The sequence below is a fragment of the Leptonychotes weddellii genome, chromosome 13 (assembly GCF_054177405.1).
Source record: "Leptonychotes weddellii isolate Sample4059 chromosome 13, ASM5417740v2, whole genome shotgun sequence".
Lineage (NCBI taxonomy): Eukaryota > Metazoa > Chordata > Mammalia > Carnivora > Phocidae > Leptonychotes > Leptonychotes weddellii.
Genome location: NC_138381.1, coordinates 62053468 through 62075476, shown reverse-complemented (window position 1 = coordinate 62075476; position 22009 = coordinate 62053468). Strand labels below are relative to the sequence as shown.

Here is a 22009-nt window from a genome sequence, read left to right as displayed (position 1 = left end):
ATGCGGGACTCGATCCAGGGACTCCAGGATCATGACCTGAGCCGAAGGCAGTCGCTTAACCAACTGAGCCACCCAGGCGCCCCGGTAGTCTTTGTTCTAATGCTCTACTTTACTTGATCACAAGCCTTAATTCTAAATACTGAGGCAGTGGGTTATTGTTTATGCCCCAGTCAAAAGGTTGCTCTTGGGGTGCCTGGGTGGCTCAGTTGATTAAGCGTCTGCCTTCAGCTCAGGTCTTGATCCTGGGGTCCTAGGATCGAGCCCCGGGTCAGGCTCACCTCTCAGCGGGGAGCCTGCTTCTCCCTCCCCCTCTGCCCCCCCCCACTTGGGCTCATGTGCGTGCACTCTCTCTTTCTCTCTCTCAAATAAATAAATAAAATCTTTAAAATAAATAAATAAAAGGTTTGCTCTTACACATCCCAAATTTAGTCTCACCAGTGGTGAAGGGACCAGAGTTTGAACGGCCACCCTCTGTAACACACAGTATCAGAAATTTACGAGTTGGGCTGTTTCTTCCTGTGTTTTATAGATGAAGAACCTTGAGGTTCAGAGGGGCTAAATGACATGCTCAAGGCCACAGCTGAGAGAGACCGAGGTCAGGCTGTGACCCAGAGCCTGTGCTCTGTCCGTCTCTCCTCAGGATGCTAAGTCAGCTCAGCTGATTCCGAGGGACCGGGAGTTAGTTCTTTAAGCTAAGGTGTAAGTTAAGGCTCTCTTGCTGGGGCTTCTGTTGTGGTGGATGATCTTTTTTGCCAGGGCTGTGAGTGGTCCCCTAGCTTCTGGCTATGGGTCACCTGCATCCTGACGGAGATGGAGAGATTGTATGGTTGTTCCCCTGTACGGACAAACAGACTGAATACCTGGTTATATTCCCTAATTCTTTGGCCACCTTCCAGTTATGTGTGTGTGTGTGTGTGTTTTAAGTGACCTATTTCTTTGCTATTAACATGTTGCTAGACCAAGTTCGGGCACTTACAACTTGGTGTTTATGTATTCATTTTTTCTTCAGGTTAGGAAAATCCATAGAGATTGGTAGTTTTCTTCCTGCCAGATTGCCTTTTGGAACCCTGTTGAATTTCAAACATTTACTTTTTTATATCTTTTCCCTTCAGTTAGAAAAGGTAGGAACCATGCTTTTGCTAGTCAGGACTGTGGGAAAATACCCAAAAGTAGAGAGGAGACATATTAGAAGGATCACTGATTTATGGGGTGGGTAGACTATGGGGATGCTGTGGGTGGATTGATATGTAATAAAGTCATCAAGCTTTCTTGCAAAATCAAGGGATTGGCAGATAGAGCAGTAATATATCTGATACTTGGGCATTTGCAAATTCGCCTAAGAAATAGCTGTTTTCCTTTCCTTTCCTGCAAAAAGTGACCACCACCCTGAATTTGGTATTTTCTTTTTCTTTTCTTTCTTTTTTTTTTTTTTAAAGATTTATCTATTCTAGAGAGAGAGAGCCATCAGGGGGAGGGGCAGAGGGAGAGAAGCTTCAAGCAGACTCCCCGCTGAGCATGGAGCCACACTCGAGTTCCTCATCTATAAAACAAGAATACTAAGAATACCTGCCTCAGAGGTTGTTGGGATCAAATGAGTTCACACCCATGCAACTGGTATACCATGCCTAACCCAGAACATGGCAAGCACACGACATGTGTTAGTGGCCAATGTTATGACCACTGCTCTGGAAGTTTAATGTATGTTTTCTCTAATCTTCACAACAAACTTAAAATGTCAGTATTGGTATCCTTAATGCTGGATGACAAACGGAGGTGGAAAGAATTTCATCCATGATAAGAAGTTCACTCGGGAGGCCTCGGTCTGTGTGGGGCTCAGCCTTTGCTTTATTGCCCTGGACCCTGCTGCCTTCTCTTGACAAGTCCTGGGAAGCAGCCCTGTCCTCTTGACCTAAAGCTCTGGTGCAGAGTGAGAGTCAGGTGCACCCTCTTGTCAAGCACACAAGACAAGGTCAAGGCCTGACTGATTCATCGGGTAAAGGTACAATGCGCCACTTTTATTTTATTTAATTAATTAATTAATTAATTTTTTTACAACGAGCCACTTTTAAATTCAAACAACATATCACTTACATAGACAGCAAAAGGGAAGTAGCCAAGGGTGCCAGTTCCCCGTGGTCTTTGTCCCACACCACAAAAGTACTACAGTGAAACAGAAGGAGCCGATGATTGCTCTTCTGAGGGGGGCAGGGCAAGAATCTCATCCACATCAGAACCCAGGAGGTGATGAGACACTGTCTCATGACAGCCTCCCAGGGGAGACAGGAGGTGAGGGGAGATGGCCTTGCAGTGCACCTCACATCCCCCCACTCCCCATGTCCTCTCTTGTTCATCAAGAATAACAGGCGTTCAGGCCTTTGTGGTCCATGTGGCAAGAGAGGCATGACTGAGCTGTTCCCCTCTCCCGTCTGGCCCACAGGCGCACAGTCTCTCCTCCTTTGACCTGAAGCACCTGGGTCCCCTTTGCCTTCTCTCCTGGCACATACCAAGGCTAGTGAACTTTCTAGGAATAAATGTCAAGTTCACCTAACTGGATAAAGACTCTTGAAGATGGAGACCCACATCAAGTATAGTTTTTTTTGTATCTATTATAGGCACTCATGCAACGTAGCCTTGCCCTCACTTAGAAATACCATAAATATAGGTTTCTTTATTGTGAATGAAGAGCCACCTGGTTTCTTTAGTTGGTAGCCTTGAAATCAGACACTGCAAAAATCTGTCCATCAGTCAGACACCTAAGCACTGAGTAGTGGAAGACTCCAGGAGCCTGTCCCCACTGCCCCCCCTTGCTAACCTGGCAGTCACTCCCCTAGTGTCCTAGAATGTTGGGGGTTGGGAGGTAGTAACACAAAGCAAAGGATCTCGATTAGAAACAAAAAGCCCAGAGGGCCCTTTTAATCATCCATCTCTGGTATCAAATGCCCAGCACTTCGCTAAACTTTCAAGGTGCCCTGAGTGTGGGTTTAGGGAGTGCTTTAACAAGATCGGCTAATGGCAGACCAGCCTGAGTTATGACCTTCCTAGTCCACTCTTCCTTGAGCAAGAACTTTTATAGCAGATGTAAAAAAGCATAGGTAGCTTAATGAGGTGAGGAATGGGCAAGAAACTGTCCTAGCTTGTGCTAATAATGCCTGATCTATAGCGGCTATCTCCAAGGAGCCTGAAGCACAGCTTAGACATTATCTCATTAATCCTCCCCAAACCCCCATGGGGTAAGGCAAGTGGCAGGCATTCCTCTTGCTCTCAGGATCAGAGAGAATGGGGCTCTTATGCGACTTGCCCAAGGTCATACAGGGTGGCAAAGCCCAGCATATAATTTATTGCTTTTAACTCATGAGCCTGTGGTTTCCTATGCTCCCTATCCCCACCTCCCCTGCTATTAACAGACTACACAGGAATATTTTAATCAGGTGATTTTCATCAAGTGGCTCTTCCTGGCTTGGAAACTCACCAGGGCAATTACAGAGCAGCAGGGATGTGACTCTGTAGCCTATGGGTCTTGCTGGGGAGTCCTCGGGGAACCCAAGGCACCCTTCCCCTCCCTGGGGGTTCTTGCCCACTCTGGATTTGTCACTGGTGTCCTGCTTTCATGCATTCCTTTGATGGGCTTCTTGCTTCATTACATGGCCTTGGGGATGTTGAATGGAGGTGGTTCCATTTTCTACCCACTGCCCTTCAGGGATCCTCCTGTTTTTACTCTGTTCATGGTGGCATTGGGCCCTTGGCTAAGGCCCTTTCATCTTGGGTAGTATGCCCTAATTTACCCCTCAACCTTGGAATCCTGATTTATTAAATATGTTGGCTCATTCCATCTTGCTCAGGTGATGCAGGCTCCACCCCTGTTTTATGGATGAGGAAACTGAGCCTTGGGGCTGTGGTCTCATCACACCATGCCACTGATGATAATTAGTCTTGCCCTACCGTTTTTTTTCCTTTTTTGACTTGTCCTTTATTTGCATAATTCTTTAATAACAGTTTTTTTTTTTTTAAAGATTTTTATTTATTTTTTGAGAGCGAGAGAGAGACAGCGAGAGAGGGAACACAAGCAGGGGGAGTGGGAGAGGGAGAAGCAGGCTTCCCTGCCGAGCAAGGACCCCGATGTGGGACTCGATCCCAGGACCCTGGGATCATGACCTGAGCCAAAGGCAGACGCTAAACGGCTGAGCCACCCAGGCACCCCTAATAACAGCTTTTATTGAAATAGAATTCATATACCATACAATTCACCTGTGGAAAGTGTACATTTCAGTGGTTTTCAGTATATTCGCACAGTTGTACACCATCACCACAATCCGTTTGAGAACATTTCCATCATCTCCAAAAGAAACCCTGTACTTTTTAGCTTCTGCCTCCCTGTCCTCCCATCCCCTTACCCTCAAGCCTTAAGCAGCAGCTAATCTATTTTCTGTCTCTACAGATTTCCCTATTCTGGACTTTTCATATGAATAGAGTAATAGAAGATGTGGACTTTTGTGACTGGTTTCTCTCACCCAGCAGGATGTGTTCAAGGTTCCTCCACATTTTGTTTACCCATTCATCTTTTTTTTTTTTTTTTTTTTTTTTTTATTTATTTGACAGACCGCGAAAGAGGGAGCACAAGCAGGGGGAGTGGATAAGAGAGAAGCAGGCTTCCCGCTGAGCAGGGAGCCCGATTCGGGGCTCGATCCCAGGACCCTGGGATCCTGACCTGAGTCGAAGGCAGACACTTAACAACTGAGCCACCCAGGCGCCCCTACCCATTCATCTGTTGATGGACATTTGGGTTATTTCCACCTTTAGGCTCTTATAAACAGTGTGACTATAAACACTCATGTGCAAGTTTTTGTGTGGGCTTAGGTTTTTGTCTCTCGTGGGTATATAGCTAGGAGTGGAATTGCGGGGTTAGGTGGTAACTCTATGTGTAATCGTTTGAGGAACTGCCAGACTGTTTCAAAAGCAGCTTTACCATTTTACCCTCTCCCCAGCAGTGTAGGAAAGTTCTAATTTTTCCACATCCTAGACATCACTTGTTATTGTCTTTCTTATCTTTCTTATTACGGCCATCCTAGTGGATACGTTGTGTCTCGTTGTGGTTTTGATTTGCATTGCCTTGATGGCCAATGATGTGGAGCAGCTTTTCACGTGCTTATTGGCATTTGCATCTCCTTTTTGAGAGAAGTATCTATTCAGATCCTTGCCCATTTTTTTTAATTGGATAACTTGTCTTTTTATTCTTGAGTTGTAAGAGTTCTATGTTCTAGTCCCTTCTCAGACATGTGATCTGCACTTGTTTTCTTCCATCCCGTGAGTTGTCTTCTTATGTTCTTGATGGTGTCTTTTGCAGTATAAATAGTATTAATTTTGTTGAAAGTCCAGTTGATCTCTCTCTTTGATTGCTTGTTTGTGCTTTTGATGTCATGTCTTTCGGTCCAGTTCCCACTTGCCAGGCACACAGGCCTGTATCTAGTATTCAGGTATACACACATGGTGGGCATGGTCAACACTGGCCTTCAGATGGGGAAACAAGGCTCAGAGGTTACGTGACTCTTCCAGGGCCACACAGAAGTTAAGTGGCAGCACTGGGATCCACCGTGGCCAGTGGCTTAAAGTCCATGTCCAACACCACACTCCACTTCCATGGTGGCATCAGCATAGAATGACAGGCTCCACTCCAGGCTAGACAGCGAAGGGCCTGCCTGCTCTCAAAAACTGGGTTAAGAATCTTCTCAGAACAGGGCGCCTGGGTGGCTCAGTCGTTAAGCGTCTGCCTTCGGCTCAGGTCATGATCCCGGGGTCCTGGGATCGAGTCCCGCATCGGGCTCTCTGCTCAGCGGGCAGCCTGCTTCTCCCTCTGCCTCTCTCTCTCTCTGTCTCTCATGAATAAATAAATAAAATCTTTAAAAAAAAAAAAAAAGAATCTTCTCAGAACAGTTGCTTGGCAAGTGTTGAATTATTCCTCCCACTTTACTTCCTATGTTTTTCCAATTAAAGAGACTTTCTGAATAAAACTGAACTTAGAATCTTGATTGGGAAGTAATGAACCTGCCTCTCAAAGGCCTGCCTTTCTTTGCATTCAGAAAACTACTCAAGATTACAGCAAGCTGGGCTTATTCTATCCACTGGTTCCTTGTAAGAAATTCCTCAAATCTCAGGAGTTACTGTCTTTATTTAGAACCCACCCCACCCCCACCCCCGACTGGCACTTTATTGTAATATTTGGGGATGTGTATTTTTGGGCATGTGGTGAAAGGATTTTTAGCCTTGGTTTTGTTTTGAGTGTTTTTGTCCACCTGTTTTGTGTGCATTGAAGAAAGGAAAGGGATTATTATGGTGTGACTTCGTGAAGTTTTTCTGTGATCAGCTGTTCTCTTGAGCAAGTACTAGGACAATCAGAGCTAAACTGCTACTTGTAGAGGGACTACAACAGTGCTTCTTGTTGATTTCACCCTATGAGCTGGTTTACAATACCTTTCTCTTGTGTTCTCTTGCTGAGCACTTGTAGGCAGCCTGTACTTGTCTTGGTAGCTGGTGCACACTCACACTGCCTGGCTTCCCAGCTCATACAGAGAGCTTTTTCCAGAGCGCACTCAGTCGTGCTGGGCCAGCCCACTGGAGGCATGTTGTCATGGAAAAGCAGCACATCTGTTTGAGGATGCATTACCACCTAGCCCTGCCATGTGTTACTCTGGAACTGTGTTACACATAGAGCTGATGTATAGGAAAAAGCCCTGGTGAGCTTCGGATTTCAGTCACCTGTTATGTCCGTGTAAATACATACATTTTAGAATTTTTTTTCAAACTGCTGATCAAACAACAATACAGCAAGGGAGTGCCCAGATCTTAATTGCCTTTTCCTGCCCAGTGTCCCAACACAGGGGCAGTGCTCAGCAGATGTTGGTTTAAATGAATACTGTACCGGAATCCAAACAAGGAAAACCTCCCACTGTCCTTACTCTCTAATAACCCACCAACTTTTTAAACTCTTTGTTTGCTTTCAGTGTCTGCCCATGGGCAGGTGGTATTTTCAATAGGCTTCATTGTACACACAAACTTTTCTTAAAATTTCACACATGGTGCTTTTTATACCATGTTCTCTTCATCATTATCTTCTTGTGATTACATAATTGCCCATAAATTATGCACATTGTTTTGCTTGATTATATAGTATGGTCCGTAAGGGTGCAGTTTTTTTCCAAAGTTTTCACAGTTTGGAAGAGGACTGCTTTAAGACTTCATTGTGTAAAGTTTCTTCTTTGTTTTAGATTACATCCTCAGGATCTGTTCTAAAAAGGGGATTCTGGGAGAAAAGGACCTAAGGAGCTTGGGCTTTGTTGCATATTACTAGACTGATGCTGCCCCCCTCCCACCCCCCAGATTGAGCCAATCCACAGTGTGGCCAGGCGTGGTTACATGTGTCTTTCCCTACAGCCCTCCCTCAGTGGGGTTTAGCATTGATTTACTTTAATTTTGCTGTGCATTAATCAGCAATGAGATTGGTGGTTTTTCTTTTCTTTACTATGACCTATGTATATCCCTTAACTTCTGTCATTTCATTCCTGTTTTATCTTTATTCTGTTGCTGATCATATGGGGACGTTTTAAGAATACATTGTTCTTTCTGTCCACTTTGTTGCTCAACTAGCTTGTTAATTGTCCTAAAGGAATTGCCGCAACTCCTGCTACCTCATCATTTCTCAGAATAATTTATGATAGTCAGATTGAACTTTTCTCTACCTTGCTACCTACCTGCCCAACAGAATTTATTAAATGATTCCTTTATAGAGCCAGATGTTACTCCTGGTTGGTGTCATATTAAGATCTTATGAAAAATTTAAATGTGTTTTTGGAATTTCTCTTCCACTTGTCTTATTCTTCTGGTTTCAGACCAGTGTCACGTAGTCTTAATGATTTGTTGTTTCTAGTATTCTGTTCTATTTATTTATTTAAGTAGGTTCCACGCCCAACGTGGGGCTTGAACTGATGACCCTGAGATCAAGAGTTGCACGTTCTACCAACTGAGCCAGCCAGGCACCCCTCTAGCATTCTTTTTCAATCTGGAAGAATGAGAATTACACTTTCACCCCTTCCTCTCCATCTTTCCTCTTGATTCGGTAACTCTGTTGTGTGTAAGCACCTAATCCTTACCTTTTTATAATAAGAATAATCAGGGGGGCACCTGGCTGGCTCAGTCAGTAGAGTGTGAGACTCTTGATCTTGGGGTTGTGAATTTGAGTCCTGTGTTGGGTGTAGAGATTACTTAAAAATAAAATCTTAAAAAAAAAAAAAAAAGAACAAGGGGCGCCTGGGGGGTGTATTTGGTTGGGTGTCCAACTCTTGGTTTCTGCTCAGGTTGTGATCTCAGGGTCGTGAGATCAAGCCCTGCGTCGGGCTCCACACTCAGCATGAAGTTTGCTTAAGACTCTTTCTCCCTCTGTCCCTCCCTGTTCCTCACCCCGTTCTCTCTCTCTCTCAAATAAATAAATCTTTAAAAAATCCAATCAAGTGTCCTTTATTACATTGCCTTGCAATTTGAAGTAAAACTATGTCAGTGAATTTCTGGGTAGAGATTAAAACTTGTCATCTGGTAGCCATATGATGAGTTACTTCAAGTTACTTTAAGAATGGATATAGAGGGTACCTGTCTGGCTCAGTCAGTAGAACATGTGACTCCTGATCTTGGGGCCATGAGTTCGAGCCCCATGTTGGGTGTGCACATTACTTTAAAAAAAAAATGAGGGGCGCCTAGGTGGCTCAGTCGTTAAGCATCTGCCTTCGGCTCAGGTCATGATCTCAGGGTCCTGGGATCGAGCCCCGCATTGGGCTCCCTGCTCCGCGGGAAGCCTGCTTCTCCCTTTCCCTCTGCCCCTGCTTGCGTTCCCTCTCTCACTGTGTCTATGTCAGATAAATAAATAAAATCTTTTTTAAAAAAAATGGAAAAAAAAAAAAACTAAAACATTAAAACCAAACAAAAAGAATGGATGTAGAATTAACTTTTGCTTAATGTTTTCAATGCTTTCCTGTAGTCTCTTGGATACTTTTTTAAAAATTTAACTTATGGGGGCTCCCGGGTGGCTCAGGCGTTAAGCGTCTGCTTTCGGCTCAGGTCATGATCCCAGGGCCCTGGGATCAAGCCCCACATCGGGCTCCCTGCTCAGCGGGAAGCCTGCTTCTCCCTCTCCCACTCCCCCTGCTTGTGTTCCCTCTCTGTCTCTCTCTCTGTCAGATAAATAAATAAAATCTTTAAAAAAAAAAAATTTTAACTTATGAAACATCTCTTTACCTATTTGAGATTGGAAATGGAAGTTCTAAGTGGAGGTTGGTAAAGTCAGACATGAGATATACACACACAGCCACACCCAAGTTTCAACGTAATTCTCTGACAGAGGGAAGTTCCAGGGGGATGCAGGATATTCAAGTGAGAAGGTGGACTTGAAATACTTGTTGCCTCACCCGGCTTCTTACAAGCAACTTCTTGGTGGTTCTTTTGGCACAGGAGAACCTGATAGAATAGAGGCTGTTCTTGGTTTTTCTCTACAAAGTGACACCCACCGCAGGAGATTCCAGCTTAGTGTTCTAAAAGCCAGAGCCCTCAGTGGAGAAGTGCTGGTTTAATCCTCAGGCAGTTCCCAGTTGGAAAGTTCCAGCAAACAGCAATAGCCAGCTCCTTTCTGTGTCTGGACAGGTTTCTGTCCCCATTGCTGTGACCACATGGGCATGGGGGGGTGGGGGCGGCGGCGGGTGGCTACTATATTCAAGTACTTCTAGATCCTAGATCCAGAAAAAAGGTTTAAACTGGGTTTGTTCAAAAAGCAAAGAGAGTTCTCTTTTTCTTTGCACAGAGAACAGAAAAAAATCATCCCTGTGATTCAAGAGAAAAATAGGTGGGGCTCTCCTTTTCCATTCCCTCACATACATTCTGTCTTGATTCTAGCCACCACACCTTTTAAGAAAAGGTCCAGGGGCTGTTGTTTCAGGTAAACCTCTGTCCCACAGTGACACCCTACCCTGGCTGGCAGCGGCAAAAGGACAAAAGGAAGGAAGTTTCCCTTTTAAATCCCCAGGAATTTTTTTTGATGAGATAATATTACAGAGTGAAATGTCTCTCCTGCTCTTAGTTCAGTATTTGGCTCCTGTGTAACAGTAACCCACTTAGAAGCAGGCAGCCCTTTTGAAGTTATTTTAAACTTGAGGGAGTAGAGAGATATTGTAACCCTGGATAAGAGCACCCCCAGCCCGGGTTTCAGTTTTGTCCTTTCAGACGTGTGGAAAGTGCACCAGTATATCTCAAGGATTTTGTACTGAAAGCTTCTTAAAGAGCTGGTCTTGGTTTCAAAGCTTGGCTTGGTGTCTCGTACTCAAGGGAACATAGTTCTCTTCCTCCAGATATTTAACCTTGTCTGGCATGGTCTATTGGCTTTGAAGTTCCCATAGATTGTTTGTCTATTAACAAAACAGGGAAACCATGATAGTCAACCTCATCGGGCTCTGAGAAGTTTGAAGAAGGTCCATCTTCGTATTTCAGCATAAAACCAGATGTTTGATATCCGGCAGCCATGACAGTCAGGTATAGGCATTGTTTGTTGATAGTCCTTTTGCTTTAACAGCTCCTTATTTGGAAACCCAAGTAGGATATTCATCGCCTCTTCTAGAGGTTATAGGATCTTTGTGTGTCTGGGGGAAGATTGGGGCTTCTCAGAACAATAACCCTGGTTATCGTGTCTGCCATCTGTATAACACCCAAATCCACGTCACACTGTGGTGCCCCCTGGGAGTTATTTTTGGTTGTGGGGGTGGTGAAGCCTTCTGGTTCTTTCTGCACCATGTCTCCCTGAGTCATCCCTGTGCTTTGTTGCCAGCCATCCTCAGCCCAGGCCCTGGATGGCTCTCAGAGCAGCCGTCCCAGTCAGAGTCTCCCTCCGAGGACCCTCTGTCCTCTGCAGGATGCCTCTGGGGTCCCTCTTTGGTCTGATGGAATGCTTCCCCACAGGACCCATAGAATCTGCTGGGACACGTGGAGGAAGGGTCTTCTGTCCAGCAGTGCATAAAGGTTTTAATCAAAATAAAGCATGTATATGCTTATAAAAAGGCAAAGACTACTTCATGACTTACTATAAACAAGAGCATTCCTCGGGGCGCCTGGGTGGCTCAGTCGTTAAGTGTCTGCCTTCGACTCAGGTCATGATTGGGTCCTGGGATCGAGCCCCGCATCTGGCTCCCTGCTCAGCGGGAAGCCTGTTTCTCCCTCTCCCACTCCCCCTGCTTGTGTTCCCTCTCTCGCTGTGTCTCTCTCTGTCAAATAAATAAATAAAAAATCTTTAAAAAAAAAAAAAAAGAGCATTCCTCTGTTCTACCCTTTGGCATCCCTGATTGCTATTCCCAGGGGCAACTATTTTCAATTATTTAGTGGTTTCTTCTATTTGTCTCTGTGAATATTTCTAAAATTCTGTGAATTATTTCTAAATAATGTGCTTATAACTGGTACCTCATAGTTTGAGTCCATTAAACAAACAAACAAAATTTTTTTTTACATCCTACTATGGAAAGTGAAGATTTTGTCTTATGTCCCCTCCTCCCTTCCCTTCCCTTCCCCTGTCCCCTTCCCCCACATCCCATCTCTACATTTTTCCAATGGAGCTGCATCACAATTATGGTTTAGATCAGGGTTTATATTATTATGGCCGTCACTCTTTTCATCCAGGCCATGCAGGCCATATCCTGTTTATGGTTTATAGTTCTGGTGTAACTTTTAAATTTTTTTCTGGAGTTAATAATTGTCCCACTGTGCACCATTACTTTAGTTTGCTATATGATTATCACTTTTCATTCTCTTATGCAGAACTGTAAAGCTCTTGTCAGTACTGTCAAGCCCATTGGGTACTGACTCCGGTTGTTGTTCGTTTTCGTTTTGCGGGGAGGAGGCTGTCCTGCAGCTCTTCCCCTCTGGACTGCTCACCCAGCGGACTGGTTACGGCCGTCATCCTGGGACATCATTCTTCATTTCTCTTCTCTGTTGGATTCCCCATGCCCTGGAGCCCATGCCTGGCTGGAGCTTGGTTTATTCTCGTTTTGTTAGAGCTGACAGTGGCTTCTGAGATCAGATGTGGTTGGAAAAATTTGAGGTTTTGCTTTTTCTGGGGGGAGGGGGCACATCCTCTATTCTTCTTCCCCCTCCACTGCCCTTATAAAGCGCTGTAATGAGCCTGCCTGAGTGAAGGGCAGAAGTGTGTTCTCTGTATGTAGGAAGCCTTAGCCATGCTCAGCTGCTGTGGTCCCACAGCAGAACCAAGAAGGAACAGGCTTTGCTCCTGTCCATTGCCCATAAATCTTTTTTGTCCTGAGGATGTCTTTGGTCACCTCATAATCAGTGACTGTAAAGAGCCAGGTTGTTTAAAGTTCATGCAGCATTTGATTAAATCCTGACCTGTTTGCCCTGGTCCCTCACTTAGTTGAGCACAGACCCAAGTGGCTTACCAAAAACAAAGCATGAGGCATGGCATCAGGCCGACCTCGAGCCAAAGGCTGTTCTGCCAGCTGTTTTTTTTTTTTTTTTTTTTAAGATTTTATTTATTTGTCAGAGAGACAGCAAAGAGAGTACAAGCAGGGGGAGCAGCAGGCTGCCTGCTGAGCAAGGAGGCTGACGCGGGTCTCGATCCCAGGACCCTGGGATCATGACCTGAGCCGAAGGTGGACGCTTAACCAACTGAGCCAGCCAGGTGCCCCCATAGCAGTCACTTATTGAGCATCTGTTGAGCACAATGCTCTGGTTGGGGTTAAAGGGGACCCCTGTAAGACTCTCCTTCTAGAAGCAGGTGCCTGTCTTAGAGGGGAGGCTGAAAGAACTGTGGCAAGCACCAAACCAAGCATTTAGGGATGTGGTGGTGGAAGTAGCCATCTGTATTGGTGCATTCAAGAAAGCTGCATGGAAGGAGTAGCAGTGAAGCTGGTCTCTCGAAGGACAGTATTCTAGGCAAAGGCATAAAGCTCGAGCAAACATGACAAGTCTAGAGGAAGTGAAGAAGGTGAGGGCTTTTCTACTGACAGAGTATCCCCTATGTTACTGTGGTTATATGTTTTATCTCCTTTAATCCTTTTAGCACCCTATTAAGGCAGACGATATTGTTCCCATTTTACAGATGAGGAAATCGAGGTTTATAGAAATTGAGTCATCTGCCCAAGTTGATGTGCCTCCTAAGAGGCAGGAGTGAGATTTAAACACAAGGTTGCCTGATTCCGAAGCTCTCATTCTTTCCATCCCAAAACACCTCTTGGAACAAGATCCAGGAGTAAGAGAGCAAGAGCCATAATAATGCAATGTTTGTGATAATGTCAGACCTCGTGTAAAGGATTAACTGGGCATTTTCCTTCATCTGACTTAAGCAAGAACATCGAGCATCCCAAAGTTATTGTTCTGATAGCACGAGGCCAAACTTATAACACAGGACACATTTTCTTTTATAGTCTCACGCTTTAATTGTAGCTGGTTGGTTATTTGCACTGTTCTTCCGTGGATCCGTCCCAGGAATTTTGCTTGTCTTTTCATTCCAGGCCATCCTTCCCTTTCTACAGTATTCTCCGCCCAGTGGGGTCTCGGTCAAGTTCCACTCTGGGTTTCCTAGTCTTTTCGATTGTTTCTTTATGTTTTCATTAGCAGTTCTTTGTAACGTCCCTGAGTTCTTACACACAAGTCAGCCATTTTTAACCTTCTTAAAAATATCAAGGCAAAAACTTACCACATTTCAAGCACCTGATCAGGTAAACCCCACACATCCAAACATTTTAAGAAAATAAACTCAGAGGGGCGCCTGGGTGTCTCAGTCAGTTAAGTGTCCGACTCTTGTCATGATCTCAGGGTTTCGAGATCAAGCCCCACGTCCGGGCTCTGCACTCAGCAGGGGCATCTGCTTGAGATTTATTCTCTCTCCCTCTCCCTCTGCCACTCCCCCCTCTCTAAAAATAAATACATTTTTTAAAAAAGAAAATAAACTCAGAAATGCCTATAATTTTTAAATGCTCGTGTGCCACATTAGGCTCAAAGTTAACATGCTCAGACATCATTCACTGAAGTATATCTAAGATTAATCTTGAATGATTAGCATTCAGAAGGGGACACAGGTTTTATATGTAGTCACTACCTATATGTCACTGGCTGGCGTCAACACATAAGAATTAACAAGCCTGGTTTTTATGTGACGGCTGTCTGGAGGGAGAGTGTGGAAGCAGTGTCTGTCTGAATTTTCAGGAGAATATGTGCATTTCATATGTAGGACTCCCGCATTCTCTATATATGATTGTTACCCGACACAGGACTTTGGGATCTTTTTAAATCAGGATCTGGTATTTCTTAGTAAATAGTGGAAAGAAATTGTTTGGGGCTTTATCTTGAAAAATGAAATGGAAAATAGTTTATTTTTTAACTTAACAAGTTAAATTATAATTGCAGCTATGTATTGATTTCTGGCCATAGACAGAGTGAATCCCATGTGGGCAGTGTTGGGATATTTTCAGCAAAATTGTATGAGAGTATGGATGTAGCATCTTTCTCTTATGTTTGACTTCAGCAACAGGATTATCAAAAGTAATTTTTCGGGCGCCTGGGTGGCTCAGTTGGTTAAGCGACTGCCTTCGGCTCAGGTCATGATCCTGGAGTCCCGGGATCAAGTCCCGCATCGGGCTCCCTGCTCAGCGGGAAGTCTGCTTCTCCCTCTGACCCTCCTCCCTCTCATGCTCTCTGTCTCTCATTCTCTCTCGCAAATAAATAAAATCTTATAAAAAAAAAATAGATAAATAAATAAAGTAATTTTTCCAAAATATTAGAGGACTCCCTTACTTTTTCCAAAGTTCCATCTTAATTCTTTGATCATTCTCTGTGGTTCATCTCTCTTGTGGATTTCTTCTTTAATCTTTCACTAGATTGTTTGCGATTGGCTTTGAGTGGAATCCTATTATTGACTAATATGGCTTTTATGGGCTCCATTATATTCTGCATCAGCTGCTGATTTGCACTTCTAGTTTGCAACTTACTTAAAATGTCTAGTCACAATTGTTATTCCAACAGTTAGCAAGGGGTTGCCGTAAGGAGTAAATAAAATACATAAACATGATAGCATAGTAAATACTTAATTATGAGAAAACCCTCTTCTTCGATATCCTCAGATGTGGCATATTTGTTTGTGTTTCATGCCTTTGCCTAGAATATTCCATCCTTTGAGACAGGTCAGTTCACAGATGAGCATTTTCATGTTATGGCTACTTGTACTTCCCTATAAAACATTCTGCTGAGCTCGTAAGTTGGAGCCCTTGGGAAAAGAGAACCCTAGGGTATAAATGGTTGGAGGCCTGGGGTGGCAGGCATTTCCAGAAGCTGATACTGTCATCAGGGGTGAGCTGACAGAGACCCCAGTCGTACAGTATTTAGACCCCAATCATGCAATATTTAGACATTGCTGAGGTTGAATTCATAGGACCAGTAGTTGGGCACCTGAAAATGTAAACTGGAATAAAGAACTCAGGAAAGAAAGCACTGAGGGTGGAGTTGGGAAGGTGGCAGAGATAGCGAGGTAGGTTTTCAATCCTCTGAGATGTGATTTTGGTGGGCTCTTTACCCTCCACGAAGAAATAAACAACCCACGCCAACGGATTGCACCCACTGGCACTTTCGAAAAATTCCTTTTAGTTTTTAAGTCTTTGATCCATGTTCAGAAGTCAACACCCTTGACAGAGCTGCCATTTGGAGCTAACAGTCCCCGCAGTGTCAGTGGAAGATTTGATTGGGGTGTCTTAGAGGAGAACGGGAGGGTGTGACCGCAGAGGAGGGAGAGAGCGCCTGGCACGACGTATGGCCCAGGGCGCAAGGCCTGACAGCCTCGAGGGGACCCGGACCAGCGGGTGTGTTTGAGGCTTACATACTTCAGATTTCTGCATGCCTGCGGACGCACTCTTGACATGCCTCTCCTGGCATGTGGCCCCTTCACAGCATAAGCCTCCGGTCTGGTCACGGCCGCTTCCTCTCCACCAGGGCTGCAAAGGGCCAGGCTTGGGCATCTCCTGCTTCTGCTGTTCTCGGTTCCCATTCCTGAGCCTCCTTTTCTTCCTCTCCCCACATCCCACCGGCCCTCCCAGGCCACCTCTTCTCTCTAGCTGCCTGTGACCATCCCTCCATTCTTTCCACCATACCCCTTAGTCTTTGCGTTGTGGATGTTCAGCATTTAAGGGCATTTAGCTTTTCCTGAATCTCATTGACTTTAGGTTTATTCTCTCATGCACGTATTATATGCGTTCTAACTAACTTAGCATTTCTCTAAATGTGTCCCCATGAAGTAGCACGATCGTAGTATACACAAATAGGCCTATAATCAAAGGGTTGGAAATCCTGGTGTTTGCAAAGGTTGAAAACCCTTAGGCCTCTGCAGAGCTTTAATTTCCAAAAGCAAATCCTGAATCCCTTATGGAGTGTTCCTCAGTGTTAGTCACTTTTACAAGAACCTGTTTTTAATCTCTCAGGGACAGTGTCCTGCAAGACATGGTTTCCAGAAGGGCTGCTGTAATTGGCTTAGGCTCTGGAAGGGTGGCAACCCCATTGGCCTCCCCTGTGGATCCCCACGTTAGCTGAGTGCAGTCATATCTGAGTAAACTCTTGGGACATTTTTTTAAAACTTTTTTGTTGTTGGAGAAATTTCTATAAAATTCACCATTTAAATCATTTTTTTTTTTTAAGATTTTATTTATTTATTTGAGAGAGAGAGAATGAGAGACAGAGAGCATGAGAGGGAGGAGGGTCAGAGGGAGAAGCAGACTCCCTGCCGAGCAGGGAGCCCGATGCGGGACTCGATCCAGGGACTCCAGGATCATGACCTGAGCCGAAGGCAGTCGCTTAACCAACTGAGCCACCCAGGCGCCCCTACCATTTAAATCATTTTAAGGTATACAATTCAGAGGAATTTGGTATATTCACAATGTGCATCCCTCACCGTCCTCTGATTCCAGAACATTTTCGTTACCCCAAAAGGAAACCCTGGACCCAATAAGCAGTCACTCCCCAGCAACCACAAATCTGCTTTCTGTTCCTATGAATTTGCCTATTCTGGACAATCTCCTATCAGTGGAACCGTAGATACCAGGTCTTAGACCTGCACCATACCTCAGCTCCCCCAGTGTAGCTCTCTTTCATGGGCCAAACCTCATCCGTGTGTAAGTAACAAAAAGCAACTCTCCACCTGGAAATCTTCAAGTCATGTGGCCAGGTTAAAAATACCCATGGAATACTGCAGAAGAGGGTCAGCAGTGTGTTTGCCATTGCCATGATTGGGCCTGGGATTTCAGGGAGCCGACTTGAGCTGGGCAGGGAGCCCCTTCCTGGTGGTGGAGATAACAGGCTGCTGGTACAATTGGCTTATCACTCTCACCCATTTCCTCTCCAGTCAGAGGTCTGCATGTCAGGCTGCTCATCATTTAATAAACTACCAAACATGTTAGAGTGGCCTGGGTTCTTCAGGGGCGGAATCTTCATTTGTCCTTTGGGCACGGTCATCAAGCCTGAGGACTCAGGCAAAAATTGGATATCCCGGGGCTCTCTGTCTCATGCATTGGAATTCACAGGGGATGGATTATTCCTCACCCACTAGAGAGAGCTGCTGGCCACCCCTTGTAGCACCCCTTGCCCACCTGCCTCATGGGCTTGTGCAACCCCCTCCTGTTGGTCCTTTGAATTGCCAAGATTGTCTCGTCTCTGGGCTGCATCCTTCACTCGTCCACTCTTGATGCCTCTCGAGGCTGGGCACACCACTGTGCACTCTTCCACCCAAGAAACTGTGGTAATTGTCTTGGTGTCAAAACACCTTTCTAGTTTTAGCCTGTCTCTCTCCTTCTCGATGTAGACTGTGGTCCTTCATACTTACCAGACTGGTCTTGCTCCTCTGCCCCCTCCAGCCTCTAGCTTCTCCTCCCCAGGCTTGGAACCACTGCCTGCTCTCTCTCCTTTTCCTTGACCAATGTGACTTTTCCTTGAAGCTCAGCTCACAGCTCAGCACTTGCACAGGGCTTCCCTGAACATTCCAGCCACTCTTGCTGCCCCCTCTACATTTGTGTTCCAACTCTAGTACCACAGAATTTAGAGCTGGCAACGTTTTTTCCCAAAGATTTAATCACTTGGTCTTTCCCTCCCAGTCAGATGACTAGCTCTTGGAGGAAGGGACAATGGTAAAGTTAAGCAAGTGGAGTGGGAAGGCGCCAGACTGTGAATCTGGGGGCCAGGTCACCTGTGGGAGCGGCCACTCGCTGGCTCTGTTGTCTTGGAAAAGCTACTTCTCTTGAACTTCTGTTCTCATCTATAAAATGAGTGGGGGACAAAGAGAGTGTTTTAACAGTTTCCTATTTGCTGCTCTAAGAAGTTACCATGAACTTAGTGGCTTAAAGCGGCACAAATTTATTCTCTTAGCATTGGAGGTCAGAAGTCAAAAATGGATCTGTAGGTGACATTCCTCCTGGAGGCTCTAGGGAGAGTCTGTTTCTTGTCTTTTCCAGCTTTTGGAGGCCAGCCTTGGAGGATATCATTCTGTCAACCACAGTGGGTTCTTAGGTCTCTTGTGTCTGTACACATTTCTTCCAGTTATGTAAAGAGTTTAGCACTGTGCTAGACTCGTTAATTTCTTGACCAGTTAGTTTATCTATGAGGATTTCCTCTTCCCAGATTGTTACTGGGGGTTCAAGGGCCTGATAAGACTCAGTGATAGAGCCGTGAGTGCAGACTTTAGGATTGTTGTTACATTTCCACTGACTGCACTTTTACTAGCAAAAATTTGATGATGCTCTTCTTCCTATTTTTGATTTCCTGCTTTGCCCGTTTTGAAAAAATCCTCAAAGAATTTCACCTGTTCCCCAGTAGCCAGGGGTGGCCTTTTAAACAGCTTGTTAATTATACTGGTGATTCTGCCGTATGTCCGTTGGTCTTTCCATAAATTCCTGAATGTGTTTCCAGGTCCTCTTGCATAACTTGCCACAGATGTGTCTTTAAGGATTAGAAGCCAAATAGCCTAGGATAACTAACCTAGCTAATTTCATCTGTAATTGCTACTAAATATCATGGTATTTCACAGGAATTTAGATAGGCATTTATATGGGAGTTATGTGATTTTTCTTGCCCTTCATCCCATCAGCTGGTGTCCACCTCGGGTGACCACCACTTAGAAAGCAGTGAGAAAGTGGGGTGCCCAGCCAGCTCAGAGGAGGATGCGTCTCTTGATCTCGGGGTCATGGGTTTTGTGCCCCACATTCGATATAGAGATTACTTAAATAAGTAAATAAACTTAAAAAAAAAAAGGGCAGTGAGAAAACATCTGTAAAATCCACCCCCCCATTTAATTTTAAGTTGTTTTTTTTTTTAAGCTTTTATTTATTTGACAGAGAGAGCACGGCGGGGGGGAGGCGGGGGGTTGGCAGAGGGAGAGGGAGAAGCAGGCTGTTTGCTGAGCAAGGAGCCCGCTGCGGACCTCTATCCCAGGACCCTGGGATCATGACCTGAGCCGAAGGCAGCCGCTTAACTGACGGAGCCACCCGGGCATCCCTAATTTTAAGTTTTGAGATGACTTTTCACTGTTGAGTCTGAGACACTTACAGTGTGGGTCAAGCACACCTGCGGCCTATATATTGAAGCTTTCTTCCTGCTTTGTCTCCTAGATGCACCCACTGGGCTTGTGTAATAACAACGATGAAGAGGACTTGTATGAATACGGCTGGGTAGGTGTGGTGAAGCTGGAACAGCCAGAGTTGGACCCGAAACCATGCCTCACTGTCCTGGGCAAGGTAAGCAAGCGCCAGGCCCTCTGAATCGCTTCGCTTCTGACTGGCATTCTCTGCTTTCCCATTTCATCAGTGGCTCACCCAGTTGGTTACAGAGAAGAGCCATGCAGGCCCAGCACTCTTTCCCAGCTGAATGGGGCAGGATGAGGACTAAGACATGTCTTGTGGAGGCCCCACTACGGTGCCTCCGAGCTCGGACTCTGACGGAGCCTGCCAGCCTCAGAGTCGGCTCCATCTCGAGTCACTCTGTGACTCTAGGCAAGTCACTTCCCCTCAAGGAGTCTCTGTGTCTTATAATAGAGATTCACAATACCTTCTGCCCTTGGGGACAGAGCTTTCAGAAATCTGAGATTTGGGGAGTTTAGAAAGGTATTAAGGCTGTGCATATTTTATATTAAGGGACCCCCCCCAGGAGGCCTGGGACCATTCTCAGTAATTAAACACACTCCTATTTGTGTAGCAGACTATACAGATATTCACATTAAGTGGGATAACTAAAATCTAAACAGCCTCATGTTAGTTCAGGGTAGCTTTGCCTCTCAGTGAGCTCAGGTCCATTAAGTTTTGCTGCCAAGTAAGTTATGGAAAGACTTCGGGGTTTTAGAGCTTTTTTGGTTTCAGAATGGCAGACAGCAATTATGGTCCCATATTAGAACTTGCCTCATAGGATGGTTAGGAGGTGAGATGAGATGCGAACAGCCAGCAGAGCAAGCTCTCAAAAAATGTTTGCTGACATTGGCTGCTGTCATCCCATTTGGACTAAAAAAGACTCGTGAGCCAAGAGGGGTCAGCATTATCTCCGGCTGCCGTGTTAAGATAGAAATAAATTTATTTTGGGAAACTATCCACCAATGATCTTAAAATATGACAGATGGCAATCTGTTTTAAACTGGATCATTTGTTAAAGAGAAAGGTTTGGAGAAAGCTATGAGAATTTTAGTTGGAGAAAAGGCGCTATCTCTTAAGGATAGTGTTATTGCCTGGATTGATTATCTATTTATTTATTTATTTATTTATTTATTTTTAATAATCTCAGAAGCTATGGGCAGACAGCTGGGGAAAAAACAGTCCTGGTTCCTGACCTCTTGGGGATCCAGGCAAGAGAAGAGGTGGTTTTGATGCAGGGTGCTTGACGGGGAGCCTTTCTCAGATTTGAAGATGTCCCAGCCAGTCTCCTGAAAGACTTTGGGTCCAGGAGACTGTTAAGGGTCTAATCTATGATTTTCATGTCCCACTTGTCTTCTGAAGCTTCTGAGCGCTTGTCAAGTTCTCCTGCTCTTTTATAGGGGGGGAAAAAAAAACCAACCCAGGAATTATTACCTGTTTGGTTTACAGTTTATGAAGTCAAATCAAGGTGTTTTAGGTGACCCAGGCCCTGATACTTCATCGTTTAAATAGTTGGCCAGAGCTGCTTAATGATGCTAGGAGAGCAGCGACCCCTTTGAGAATACTTTAGTGTTTTCCTAGGAGAAATGCCAGCTACATCTAAAGGTTAGGAACACTGCCTTCCTTGTAGGTAGTACACTCCTCAAGTAATATTTTCTCCTATACTTAAGCTGCTGCTATGCAGGGCTCAGCAACTTGGCCTAATTTGCTTCGCCCCCACCCAGTGGAGTTCCACCTTTGCATCTGTTGTGTCTATAAGTGGGTTGGAACAGGGCTCCCAGGGACCCAATTGTTTCTTCCTCCACCTGGAACAACCGTGTAGTGGTTTTACTTGAAGAGTTTTGTATGGTTTGGCCTGCTGGCTTGCAAAGCCAGGGGGAATAAAAACCCTAGACATATATTGAAATCATTAAGTACTTCTTGGGTTTATTCATTCATCAAATATTTATTGAATGCAGAAGCTAAGCGTGTGGTTCTACCTGCTTGCAAGCAACAGCCCTCTCCCCCCACCACGTTTCTGTTTGGAAAGGCTCTGTGGTGGCCATGCGGTATTTACACGTGGTTAGTTACTGAAATTTGGCTTAACACCTGAATAAAATCATTAGCAAAAATCTTGGGCCAGACAAAGCAAGACAGTTCCACGTTTGTTTAGAGCCTGGGTCTGTACAGGAGGTGTGATGACTCATGCATCTCTCTCTCCCCCCTTCCTTTTTTTCTTTCTCCCTTCCTTCCTTCCTCTTTCTTTTCCTTTCTGATTTTAAAGTGTAATTGTTTTCAGCTTTGATTTTATTAACTTTGCTAACTGCGCTTTCCTTTTTTTTGAGCCCCTAGCA

General features: G+C 44.9%; 1 protein-coding gene across 1 annotated transcript in view; it reads left to right on the top strand.

Moving 5' to 3' along the window:
* Positions 1-22009, top strand: part of ZNRF3 (zinc and ring finger 3) — a 125633-nt gene that overhangs the window by 47915 nt on the left and 55709 nt on the right. Inside the window, exon 2 of the mRNA XM_081801876.1 lies at positions 19668-19793. Within this exon, the coding sequence (XP_081658002.1) occupies positions 19668-19793 (126 nt within the window). The remainder of the gene's footprint in view (positions 1-19667; positions 19794-22009) is intronic.